Source organism: Corvus hawaiiensis, chromosome 7, assembly GCF_020740725.1.
Source record: "Corvus hawaiiensis isolate bCorHaw1 chromosome 7, bCorHaw1.pri.cur, whole genome shotgun sequence".
NCBI lineage: Eukaryota > Metazoa > Chordata > Aves > Passeriformes > Corvidae > Corvus > Corvus hawaiiensis.
In genome coordinates, this window is record NC_063219.1 from 20,262,529 (window position 1) to 20,276,336 (window position 13,808).

Consider the following 13,808-nt stretch of genomic DNA (forward strand, 5'->3'; position numbering starts at 1 on the left):
CCTCACTACAGCCTCCCTTGAGGAGGTTGTAGAGAGCGATGAGGTCCCTCATGAGCTTCCTTGAGACTTAAACAACTCGCTCAGCCATTCCACATAGCACATGTTTTCTACACCTTTCCCAGGCCTTGGTGCCGTTACTGGATGTGCTCCAGCACCTCAATGTCCTTTTTAAAGTGAGGAGCCCAGAACTGAACACAGTATTCAAGGTGTGGCCTCACAATTGCTGAGTACCGGGGGAAATACACTGCATGTTCTTTCAATTGTTCTTTTTCCCTTCATTCCCTTCATTCATCACATTAAGCATTATTCAACAGACTCAGGAAGGACCTTGTCGTGGTTCTGTTGCTCATAGCAGTATTTGCTATGCTAACGCTTCCTGTACACAATGAACATGGAGTTATAGTGAAAGTCTGGGAAATGGATAGATAGATACCACATTGAATGTTCTGTGCTATATCTTATCTTCTCTTTATTAGTTATTTCATACTTGCCAACTCCTATCACTAACACAAAAAACCCCCACACTGCAAAAATAATGGCATAATAATTTCTGGGGCAAGATGAGAAAAGTTTGATTGGTGAAGAATTCCTTCAGGAAAAGCCAGCAAAATGAAAAATCTGGCTAAAAACTGACCTATTATATGTTTTTGCATGCCAAATAAAACTAAATGTTGATTCATTTTCTGAATAATGAACAAAATTGAAATGAGATAGCATACCATTGTTACAATGAGTATTGCAAGAAAACTTAAGTAGTTTTCAGGCCATCAGCACCGTTAATTTAGACTTCAGTCTTGAAAGCTGTTGTAGACATACAGGTTACCATTTTTTATGTTAGGATGTAATTTTTAAAGGTGCTCAGTCACTTGTTGCTTTTTTTTTTCCTTTTCAGGTCTTTCTATTACTTACATTACTGTTGGTCTTTCTTGGGTACTGTGCTGTACCTCAAACAGGTTGTATTTACACCTGTGCAGTTGTTCGTGGAACCGAAGGAAAGTGCAATTTCTTGTATGCAATGCAATAGGGGAAATACTGTCACTCAGAAATTTCTGAGAGTTCTTCATTGCTTCAGGAGGCCCAAGCATTACTCTTGAGCCAGGTGTGGCTTTCAGGCAATTCAGTTGTACTTTCAGGGGATAGGACTGGTAGAGGGACTAGTCAGAAACAAGGCATTGCTGGATTGCCTAGGACATAGTTGCATGTCCAGTTACAATAGAACAGACCCTGGGGATCTATTGTCCTCTCCGTTGTATGAATCACTTGCTCCCTGAGCTCTGAATGACCCACTCTGAGCTACCGTCCTTGTGGGATATACCCACTTGTATGAGTATATGTTGTTGGTCTGTTGCCAAATTCAAGCATTGGTAAGCAACTTGTAAATTCATCTCTGCCTCTGCTGCCCACAGCCATCTGACGAGACACATAATCCTCAAGAGATCCCTAGAATACAGCACCTAGCTGAAGGCTGGGAGAATTAAACGTTCTTAAATTGTTACCCACAAATGTCTCCTAGCTGGTCTGGAGTTGGCCCAAGTGCTTTATTCATAAGTCTTTCTTCAAGGTGTTGGCAGGGGTTCCCTCAGGAACATATTTCTCCATAATTCACTTCTCTTTTCCAGGTTGTTGGCCACGAAATTGAAATCCAAAAACTGGCAGCACAGACATGAAGTCTAAAGATCATTACGATTTTTTTTAACGTTAAAGAATTGATTTCTGTTGTAGAATGATTTGCAGAAAATTACTTATCTATCCAGCAGCCAGAGTTTTCTTTATTTTAGATCAAATTTCTGGACTGTTGAACTGTTGGGACAAGTGAAATAAACAACATTCAAGAGCTACAGTAATTTAAAAAAATTTCCAAAAGGAAACAGACTGCTGCATCTTGGGGAGAGAAGGGACATGGAATATTTTCCTGTTCTTTGGGCACCAGAAGAATTAATTTTGATTAACCCAGCAATGTATCCAAAATGCATTTCATTGTCAACTTTTTAGTTAATGGGAAATTGCTTAGAAGTTATTGTGTTAGGGGTTTTTTTTCTCCACATCAGATAAACCTTTAATTCTCTGCTTAGTATTTTAATAAGTTTTCATCCAGCAATTATAAAACTGTAATCAGCAGATATAAATTTATAATATTTGTCAAAAACTGCTGTCTTTTTGGGTTCATAGTAAAGATCTTTATTTTTCTCATACTTTCAGTTTTACCACAGTTGTGCTTTTTCAGGCCAAAATTTGGCAGTTAGATTATTCCCCTCCCACAGGTTTTATGTAGACCAAAGCCTGATCTGTCCGCTAATTATCTGTCTTTACTCCTCAGCCTCCCATCAGCAGTAGTTACCTCTTGCATGCCCGCATTCCTCTGCCTGTTCTTTTGGACAGTCTTTCTCATTTTAAGAGGATCAGTTTGGGGAATAAAAACTCGCTTTAGATTAATAAGAAAAGCCTGTTAAGTTCACCTAGGCACCTTAGCAATGGTAGGGGGGTGTCTGCTGTGTTATATGCTTCAGTCTTCTCTGATGCTGAGAAATACTGCATTTTCACTGTGCTTTAAAATGACTCTTGATTAATTAAATGGATTCTGTTTTTTCCTTACCCTGGGCTTAGATATGTCTCTCTGTCATTAGGATTTTCTTATCTTTTACAATCTTTTTGAACAGCTGGTTTCGCTAGAACATCAGGATATATTTTTGTCCTTTCCTGTTTCATCTACTGCTACTGTTAGCTTCAGATACAGCGAAAGTTTTCAACTTGAATGTAGTACCCTGAAGTTTTTCATGTTACCTGTTGTTTGGAGGTAGTAGCTACACAGTCTTCCATAAAAGAAGTTAATCTTGTTCATTGGGAAGTCAGTGTTTTTAAGCATTTCTAAACTCCCAGGTTAAACTTGGTCATGAGTGATCTGTGGCTGTTTGTTAAGTATTTTGGATGAGCTGTAACCTTGGGGCATTGGTAAGTAGTGTCCTCTAGGCTTTGGTTATGTAGCTATTGTCGGGACATAAATATAGTTCTGGGATTTTATTTTATTTGCTTCGCTTTAAATCTCAGAGATTGTCTGTTGCTCTCTGCCCTACTGACTGCTGATTTCGATTGAGTGGGACCTTCTTGACTTCAGGATTGTGATTCACTTTGGATGATGATGTACTTCAAAGCCTTCTGCTAAGAGTGGGCTGTATTTTTGCTGTTACCTTGAAATGGAACTCTTCTCAAATTAAAACTGCTTGGCTTTATGCCATTGTACTAGCATCTCAGCTTGATTTCTTAGCACATTAGTCATTTTCAAGGCTGTTTTCAATTCTGTTCTCTGTGATTCCCAAAACACACAGTGGAAGAGAGACTATTCAAGACATGGTTTTGCAATACAGGTCAACTTTGTGACTTTTTGTATTTTGTTTTATTAATTTCTCAACCTCACTGCCCAAATGTTCTATTTTAAAGTGAACAGGTGTCATTTTTTCCAATTTAGAAATCAAGATTTGCATTCACTCCATACAGTTTGATATTGTAATGTATTCTGGTTTACCATGCTTTTTGCCTTGGTCAGACTTGTGTTTTAGTGCTTCGTCTATTCCTCGACTGACAACTTGTTCTGGGTTACTTTATTCTCTGTTGGCATTTATAAGGCACTGAAAGTATAATCTGGAAGACACCTGGATCAATGTTTACCTAACTACATAATCGTTTATTATCAAATAGTTTGTTTTCTTGGAGGCAGAAATATTAACTTCATTACCATATTTTCCTGGAAATGAAAAAGTCCTTGCCAGTTGGTTCTGCAGTAAGGAAAACCCAGAATTTCAGAAAGCTAGGGAAGAAGAAAGAAGTTGCATAGTTCGGTTGGTTTGGTTTTGGTCTGGGTTGGTTTTTTTTCCCAAATGAAACAAGAGAAGAACTCAATTAAAAGGAAATACATGTGAATGCAGATACATATCTTCATGTGAAGAAAATGTGAAGAATGAAAAGTAGTTGTGTGGCCTCATTTTTAAGAGACTGCTTAAGGGTTTAAAAATCTGGGTTTAGTAATTTTCTGTAGTCTGTTCTTCATTTGGTATTTTAAAGCTTTCCTTTTACCTGCTGGTAAACGTGTATGCTAGAATGGCAACAGCTATCATACTCAATTGTTTTGAAGTTAAATTACTGGAGCATCAACATGGTAGGATAAATACATGTTTAGGATATTCCAAGTTGAAATTAACAGTTACTTAAGGACTTCAAGGATTGCATTGCTGTGCTGTTAAACAGTGGTTTCCATACTTGGAATGGTTACCATGTTTCAGGTCTGGTTTGATGCCTTTAAAGGAATCTTGATGAAAAAACAGAAAAGGTTGTGGGGGCAAAAAGACCCCTACTTTCCAGGCTGCTTTTCCTGCTAGTGGAAATGTGTATATTGCCCCCCCTGCCGCCTTTTTTGCCCCTCGCCCTTTTAGATGGATATTAGAATTACTGTTCTAAAGGATGCTACTGCCATTGAGGAAGACTACATGGTGCCAATATTATCAATGTTAATGTCAAATTTTCCTAAAAATATACTGGGCATAACTCTCATACTGTGTGTGTTGTCATAAAATCTGGGTGCCTACTAGGAGCACATCAGGAAATTCAATTTACATTTGGGCTATTGTTGAACTGTCTTTTTCTATTCAACAGATAAAGTCTCTGTGTTGAAGTATTTTGCTTTGGCATTAAAAGCTATATGCATATAAATGCCTTAAGGAAACCGGACCAAACTAGTTTGGCTTTCACTTAAGTGAAAGGTGGTTTGTGCTGGCCTTAAATCCAGGAGAAGGGGGCCTCAGTCTAATGTGGAGAGTTGTTCTAAGAAGAATCTGGCTTCTGCATAATGAACTTTATCTTCATTGTAGAAAGCTGACAATGTGTGAAGCTGTTGATCTTCATTTCAAAGCGGTAATTGATTGCCAGATAACAAGAGTCAATTCAGGGTAATAAGAGAGTCAAAGATAAATCCTGAGCTGTAGTACAAGAGTATCGCAGAAGATGCAGTTTTAGAAGGTAAAGAATAATTGCAGCTGCAGTTCTCTGCTAAACTTTTTCTCCTAAAAGATCAGTTTTATTGAGACCTGAGAAGTATTTGGTTATATAAGTGGATCATTTACAAGTATTTTTGTATTTGGGGGTGTGGAGCCTTGGGGTAGAGGTATAGTTGAACTTCATTGTTTTTTGGTCACTGGTTCTGAAGTGTTCTAACTACCGTGGAGAATCCTTTGAATGTTTACATCTCTGTTTTGCTAAGGCAGACTACGGTATAATTGATCATACCAAATGCCATGAAAAAGCTTGCAGATTGCTTCTCTGACTTATAACTTTGAATTTCGACATACCCCATTGCTAAAGAAATTCTCAGAGGAATTTGGAGTACTTTTTAAAAAAGTTCCTGCTAAAAGTGTCCCTTTCAGGACAAGGTATCTATATATTTTATACTAGTTTTTAGAGGGGAGGCTCTCTATGGGTCTGATAAATTAATGTGGAGGATACCACCACTCTCCAAAAATACAAAAGCGGGAAAGTGTTGGTAATTAAAAAAAAACCCAGAAAACTATCAGAAGAAGTATTCAGAATCTGTAGTGGTTACAACAAATAAAGAAGCATAGTTTTTTAGGAATCCTCTGTGAATTTCAGGTAACCTTCCAAGGCCTTCTTTGGAAGGTAGTAGAAGTTTTCAATGGCAGTGCGTGGTAGCAATGCCAGTCTTTCCTTTAGCATCGTGGTAAATATGCTGTAAGTACTTGTGTAATGTGATTGAATGTCCCTTCAATTAGTGAGTTGGCTTTCAGGTGTGGGAATGACTTAGTTCAAATAAGAAGTCTGGGTATATTTTCAGGTCTGTAAGTTATATCAGTCTTGTTGGTAGCAAGGCATTCTGTGAGCAGGAGAATTTATAAAGTCTAATGTTTTAAAAAAATTGTATGTCCCTTACCTTTAATATGTAATTTCTATAATTAAAAAAAAATTGTCCCTCACATGAAATGCCTTAAAGCTGACAGTACCTTTAAAAGTAGGTACTTGTGCTGAGAATGGAAGGATTGTACAGAGCTACTTCTTTTTGATAAAACAGCTGTGTGTTTGGATGTGAATGGTGTATTTTAAATTACAACACGAATGAGGAAGGTAGTTTTTGGGATCCTTCCTGGGATTTCTCTCTGTTGAAAGAAGGTTTGAATCCAGCTTTTCTGTCTTGTCCTTCAAATCACAAAGTAGCGGAGTGCGTGTTGCTTTTTGGTTTTGAGTATTTAACAATAATAAAACCCAAACCAAAATAAAACCCCCTAACATAATAGCAAAAAACCACTTCAACAGAAATAGTGAAGAGAATGCAGTGCGTTCATTGGTGTGTGTAGGCTCCAAAATCTGAGCAGAAAAAAAAGGGGTGTATTTTATCTGTGCTGTGGATTGCCCCTTTACCTGCTATGTCAGCATTCTGACCAGTGACTTAACCCAGGGATGCTGCTCTTTTAGTGTGTTAGTATCTAGACACGGTACATGAGACCTGCAGTACTTCAGATGAGCCTTAGCTATATCCACAGTGATTATTGCTTTCCCACATTTCATAAAACAAACAGTCTAAGGTATGGTGGTATCTATTTCTGTAATGTACACGTGGCTTTACATCAGTAATTTTAAGTGATTGCTGAACTTTTGTGGGCAGTGACTATCAAATAGGCTAATAAATCAAAATACTGCTAGACCTGCTTCATTAAACGGTTTATTTGGTAAACTGAAATGCTTGTTTTTAGACTGACATACACTTAGAAACTTCTACTGTTACACAGCAAAATAATAATAAACTTTCCTGACAAATCTGTTGTGATTAATTTCTTACACTTTTTCAGAGCAATACTTTCCAATTAAGAAATAGATTACATACATCATACATACTAGGAAAGAGTTGCTGAACAAATCTGCTTTAAAAAAAATACATATATATCTCCTTACTACACAGTCCATAAATGTAAGAAATATTTTTTGTGCATATGAGAAGTGTTCAATTTGTTACAGAAACCCTTGAAAGCAGTGTACAAGTACAACTTAGGAAGCAAGAGTTTAAAGAGGATTCCCAATTGTTCTGCACTCAGCATACAGTACATACACAAGCAGTTTTTAACCCAGAGAGTTTACAATCTAAAGGATGTAGAAATTGGAGAAATTTTTACTAGGCAAGTTCAGAGGCAGCATTACAACTGCAGAGAAGGCAGCTGCAGTTTCAAGCTGTGTAATTCCCCAGACTTGTTGGAAAAGAGTCCTCCAGCTGTATATATGGCTGTGTTTGGGTGTAGTAACAAAATGTGGTATCTCCAACCTGCCACTCGCCGTTTGATTTTTTCAAAAGAAGATTCTGCCACACATTTCCTGAATGTTTCCTTACCAGCTGTTTATGTCTTGGTGTGATTTTCTTCCATCAGAGGAGGTCCGTTACCAGTTCCCATGGTAAATGAGAGCTGACACCACACTTGCCATCATCTGCCTTCCTGTAGAAGCAGGAGCAACTTGAATTAGCCAAATAGCAGAACCAGTACTTCCCCTACCAGAGGGGCTAGCTCCATGGCCAGGAGTGGCCAAAATGTCAGGAACAGAAAGAAAGATCTGTCTAGGGCTTGAATGCTGAAGATTTTGAGATACTCAAGAGCCCTATAAGAAAATGTCTTTTAACTTATTAATAGCGAGGGAAAAGCTATGTTGGTGAATTGGTTAGAATGTTTAGCTGATGGGTAGAGGTTTATAGCAGCAGTTAAACTTCGCAAACTAGTTTTCACAAAAACAGAATTCCAAAAGCTTTTTTTCATGGCACTATTCCTTTCTGAACTGCTGTGTTGTCCTGTGGGACTAAAAAGCACCAACTTGTTGTGTCTTAGTTGGAAAAAATTGAGGCTATTTTACTGTGTGGTACTTGAAGGATGTGCTATTACAATAGTGCATAAAGACTTCAACATGAAATATCTTATAAATAAATATATATAAATAATATATATAAATAATAAAGCAACTGAAATGTTTCCAATTGAAGATAAACTGAATGTTCAAGTAGTTGAAAAGATAAAAATGCAGAATGCAGTTTGTGTAAATACGGAAGACTTATTTGTCTACATCATCTTTCAGACTCATTAAACAGCCGTAAGTGATTTAAATACAAATTAGGAAGCTGCACATCATGTTGCAGCCTACTCATGTAGGCTGAGCTCATCAGAAACTCCTTTTGTTCCTCCATTTCCTTCCACCTTATTTTCCTTGCCGATGCCAGCAGCACTGCTTAACCCTATTTACAGGGCTCTGTCAAAGCCATCACCTCTGCAAGGGTCTCTGTTAGTCTTGGTTCCCTTTTTATTGCTGATCCTGCTCCTTCTGTCTGATCTTTGGACCTCCATATAACACTGCATTCCTTTGCATGTGTTGAGGACTGTGATCTACCTTCTGATTTTCCTTTTGTTTCCCCCTGTAATTCCTGCTTGTTGATCTTTGACACTGATAGTCTAACATTTAAATAACACAGAAAACAAGAGCATTGCAGAATGCATTGCAGAATTGGGAGGTTTTATGCTGGAAAATACTTTCTTCCTGTCAGCTAGTTTTTAATCTATAAATAATTGCCTGGTTGGCGTATTGCATACTGCAGACTCTGTGTCTTACATGCCTCTAACAGGTTCTAGTTTTCAACTAGAGTTGACAAGGCTATTCTGATACGCAGAACTTTCCATGAAATTTTTGTAATTCCTTGAGTGCTTTGGTTATTAGGTAACAGATGGTGAGTCATTGTCAAGTTGAGGGTACAGATCTTTCCTTTGCATAGGCCAGCGGTATGTTTGGCTTGTTTGTAAAATATTCCACTGCAAATATTAGGAAATGTAATTAACTTATATATGTATTTTTTAGGAGCAATGGATGAACTTCATAGCCTGGACCCAAGAAGACAAGAATTGTTAGAGGCAAGATTCACAGGAGTAGTAAGTGGCAGCACTGGGAGTACTGGAAGTTGCAGTGTTGGAGCTAAAGTAAGTCCTAAAAGCAGTCATTCAGATCTGCCATCTTTGACATACTAATTTATCTCACACCATCTCATTTTCATATTGTCCATGTGATTTACTTATAAAAGCATTGGGTTGAAAGAGGCTCTCAGAAAAATCCTTCTTAGTTTGTTATTTTGCTTTGAGATCGGGTTGTTTATCCTTAACCTTTCTGTGACGTGGACATTGAGTTGTTCTTAAAAACACCGAAGAATGAGCTCATACAGGGTCTTCTGTGGTTTTGCTGTAGTGCGCATGTGATCAGAGATGGAAGATTTTCACAACATTTAGGTGGAGTTGTCCCTGCTGCAGATGAGCATCTACTTACAGTTCAGCTTGAAATAGACACAGAGAGATTGTTTTTAAGGTTAAACTTTTTTGAAGATTAATACATATAGATAAACAAATTATTTCAACATTTTCAGACATTTATATCAATTTCTCTTACTTTCATTGTAGACTTCCTGTCCTTTAGTACCTAAGCCAGGATGCAACACTTGGGGAAGAACCTTATGAACACTGAATAATTACCTTCCATGTTTTGTGTATTACCCTTCAGTTAATACATCTCCAGTATAAATTTGTTGCATATTCTATGTTGCATAGCTTCAGCTTCCAAGACTGATTTCTGCAATACTATTACCTAGGCAGAAGTACTCCATTTTGTATTTGTGCATTTGAATGTTTGTTCTGCATCAAGTATAGTCCTTAATAACTGATACTAAAAAGGTGTAATACTAATTTTTTTAGGCACGTTTCCCTCATGACTAAATTACTTCTGAATTCTGTTTCCAAAGTGTTTGCAGTGTCCTTATATTTTAACTGCTTTACACAAACTTGTAGTATTTTTAGCTTCCTATGCTGTATTTTAGTTACTGGTATAGACAGAACAAAATACTTCCTGATAGCAGACATTGATGAAATTTCTGAAGACATGTGTGATATTGATGACTATTAACAAACTACACAGAATTGAAATTATTGTATAGTGATCTTGCATCATATCTTAATTGCTTTGGAAAGTGACATGAAGATAACTGTCAGAAAGCTGTAAAAAGGTGACATACTTGTTACTACCATTTAAACCAAGAAGTGAGTTAAATAGTCAGGGGAAGAAATGAGGTTGGACTGACGCAGTGACGTTGATTTACTGTTTAATTATCTTCTCATTATGATTGTTAAGTTGTATATTTGCCATATTTATGCTTGAAATTAAACACAATAATTCTGGTCCATCTTTGTTTATTTATTCCTTGGGTTCTCTAGTACTGCTTACTTCCCTAATTAACTCATTTTAATAGCTCAGGTAGCTGCTTATCATTCAAATTACTATTTATCCTTTTTTGTTACTAGATCTGTACTTTTAGCTTCATTTAACTTTTAGCTTTTGATAAAACTGTTTTGGTCCCTTGCTTTATTGCAGATTTCCCTCCTCATAATCTGTCTACTGTTGTCTGTGTAATACATTTTTTTTTAAAGGCATTATCAAGTTTCTTGGGGTTACTCTTCTTTAAACTTTGATTCTCTGTGAGTCACTGCTTACCATTTCCATACGTCTGTTCAAATCTTTTTCTTGTTGTCTGTTGTTCAGCTGATTTCAGCTGTTAGCCAAATTACATTCCACTTTCACATTCTCAGTTTGTTCATCCAAGTTAGCCAGAAAAAGAAATTTAAAATAACTAATTTCCTTTTTCACTCTGCCATGGAAAAAATACGTTTCTTGTTCCTGATGCATTCCAAGATCTGTATCTCATCCAGTTGGTTTCCAAATGGATATCTAGGTGAAGTGGGTTTTTTGAATACTATCAAGATGCTTTGATAAATGTTTGCAGAAGGTACTATTACCACTGTTTTCTGATAGATGCAGCTCCTCATCTAAGACAATGTTGTTCTTACCTTCTAGTCCTGTGATTTGTTACACCATCAGTAAAATGACAATTATATCAGTTTTGTTTGTATTTCTTTTATCTGTAACCATTCAGTATATCGATGCGGGTAACATAAAGTGTAGTAGCTGATCTGGGCTGTGTTTGGAGAAAAACACATTTTAAAAATACAGTCTTTAGTCTTGGTGGGAGATGTTCAGACAGGCTTATCTGATTCTTGTTAAAAAAAACTGATAAAACCTTTTTGGTCTGATGTACAGAGGTAACTGGGAAAATGTGAGGTATAAATATAATATCCATTGGTCTGCCTTCACTTTGAAGGCCAAAATGAGAAACTTCTTTGTATACAAACCCAAATCCCCACGTGCCAGATTATCATTTTCCTAAACTAGCAAGACAATACAGAGCTTGCAACTGCACTTAATGCTTATTTTTTGAAATATTCTAGGTCATTATATTCTTCTAGTAATTAAATTGAAATGGGCTCTTATTTATTTGGAATACTCTTTTGAAAGGTTACCCTTATCAACTGTTTTGCTGAAGAGTTTTGGAATTTCTGGGGGAAAAAGCCCATCATGTTCAAGCTTTTTTAGTAAGCAAGGTTGGAAATACAAATGTAGGTTATTGAGATTGTCTTAGCTGACTCCGATGACCAGATACTGGCACAGTGCAAGGAAGAACTATATATGGGCATTTCTGTACTGGAGACTGCCCTGGGGGTGAAAATATGCATGGAAATTTTGTGTGTTTAATTAACATTTCTCTGGAAATTTTAATTCGGAGATGATCTAGTTATTCAGAAGATGTCACAGATGAGTATTGTCCTGCAAACTGATACAGGGCTGGAATTTAATGCTCGGGTGCAAACTGCTTTGGAACTAGTTTCACTTCAAAGTATTTGTTCTGCCTTCCTGTATAGAAGAGACCAGTCCATCAGTATAAGATTTTTGGTGGGTTTTTTTTTTAATAAAGGGACACTCAGTTGATGATGACTTATTAAAATGTCCTTGTGCCATGCTGTGTTCAAAAGATCTCTGAATAAATCAGTCTTAGTAAATTTATTAATAAATTTTGCAATTTGGGACTATTTCACTATTTGGGTTTTTTTTGTTGATGGTGTTTTTTTTTCTTCCCTCACTCCTGTAAATTTATTGCTTTGTAGGAAATAATTTGTTTTAAGAAGGTAGAATAATACTGTCAATAGGTTTTAATTTTCTCCAAGACAGACTGGACTATTGCAAAGATTATTTTTAAAATCTATTCCATGACAGAAAATTAAAACCTATTTTCATTAAAACCTCTTTTTCTTCCAAAATTGAAGAATTTTAGTAGTCCCCAGCACTTTCTTCATTGGTTTTGAATGTGCTAGGGTCTTACTTGGCTTAAAAGCAATAGAAATTCAGAATTTACTGTGCCCTGTCAAAATACCTGCCTCTCAAACTTCTTATCCCCCTTGCAAGTCACAAGTGCTCTCTAGTCAATCAGTTTTTCCATGTGAGCATGAAATGACTGTTACTTGTTGTAACTGAGAGTGATAATAGTGGATTATGTTTTATAATTCTGTGTGTAATGTTGGGTATTTTATTTGTCTTGGTAGGCCTCCACAAATAACGAGAGTTCAAATCACAGCTTTGGAAGCTTGGGATCTTTAAGTGATAAAGAATCAGAGGTAAGTATATGGAGCAGATTCATTATTACCTCAGAATTTTAATGCTAACAAGTAATTTTTTTTTATTCTACTTTGATGCCTTATTTTGTATAGAAGGTTTTAAAGTAAAATGCAGACAACTCAGATAGATAGGGAAGAGCATAAATTACTGAAAGACACCATCTTGGAAGAGGAACCATGACTGGAAGAAGCCAGTTTCTTTGGATTTTTGGTCATGAAACTAGCTGCTTCTCCTTCTCTATTTATGTAGTCATGGTCTGAGGATACATACAGCTTTTGGAGCTGAAAATGCTTAAATAGTTTGCTGTCTTTTGTTTCATAAGTGGTAAGTGTTTCATCAGCACAGATGACTTTGACTGGTCTTTGGATGAATCCCTGAAAGTACTCTAGAAACTCGTTTACCATGTTTTCTTCTAGAATACGGATTTATGCCAAGGACAGACAGTAGCCATCATCTTTATTTGTAAAAGCTGCAGTTGTCCCTGTGTATTTTTTTACCTGAATCCAGTTTGTAATCCAAAAAAAGGATTCATGCTTTTATTAGGTTTTAATGTGCAGAGCTCAGACTTCCCTTGAGTAGAATATTTTCCTCAGTGATGAGCACTGACATAGTTGCAGTAGTGCTACAGTTATATTGTAGTATAAATAAATACTCTTAGAATTTACTTATTTTGGAGTTGGTGAGTCCCTCTGACAGTTTTGCCTCTGTGTGTCGCAGACTGTGTGGACAAGGTTATACCCATTGTAACCAAGGGTGGATTTCTAGCCTGGGCTGGACCCTGTGTGACAGTGTGTCATGCTGGAGAGACAGTTGTTTGGAATGTGCTGTTGACGTTATTTTCACATGTCAGAGCTTTGCTTTGGGGCCTAATTGTTCATTTGCTCAGTCACTACAAGATGCTTTTTACTGGGCTGCCCAGCAAGTAAATTTAATTGGTTCCCAAAGCTGATACCTTACAAATAAAAGTTCTGTATGTGTGCTTTGTTTTTCTCGTTGAAAAAAATCTCTGCTATGTTTTTTTCCCCCCCTCACCTTTTCCAGCTGGATTATGCATTCAGCCGCATAGACTATTTTCTTAACCAGAAGATTCTGTCTGTCTGTTGTTTTTATTCATGGCTTTTCCTAGAAATAATCAGGGCAGTGATGCAGTTCTGAAGTAGGTGTGGGAATAGAAATGTGCTGCAGTGGCCTGAAGGCTATGATGCATTATTGCACTTCCTTGACAGAAAAACATGTCTATG

The 13,808-nt window shown here is 36.9% G+C and overlaps 1 protein-coding gene across 2 annotated transcripts in view; it reads left to right on the top strand.

The window, feature by feature from the left end:
* The window catches only part of TLK1 (tousled like kinase 1), a 68,769-nt gene that overhangs the window by 17,206 nt on the left and 37,755 nt on the right, over nt 1–13,808 (top strand). For both annotated transcript variants that reach the window (XM_048309215.1, XM_048309214.1), the window contains exons 2-3: nt 8,881–8,999; nt 12,495–12,566. In XM_048309215.1, the coding sequence (XP_048165172.1) occupies nt 8,886–8,999; nt 12,495–12,566 (186 nt within the window). In that variant the 5' untranslated portion in view covers nt 8,881–8,885. The remainder of the gene's footprint in view (nt 1–8,880; nt 9,000–12,494; nt 12,567–13,808) is intronic.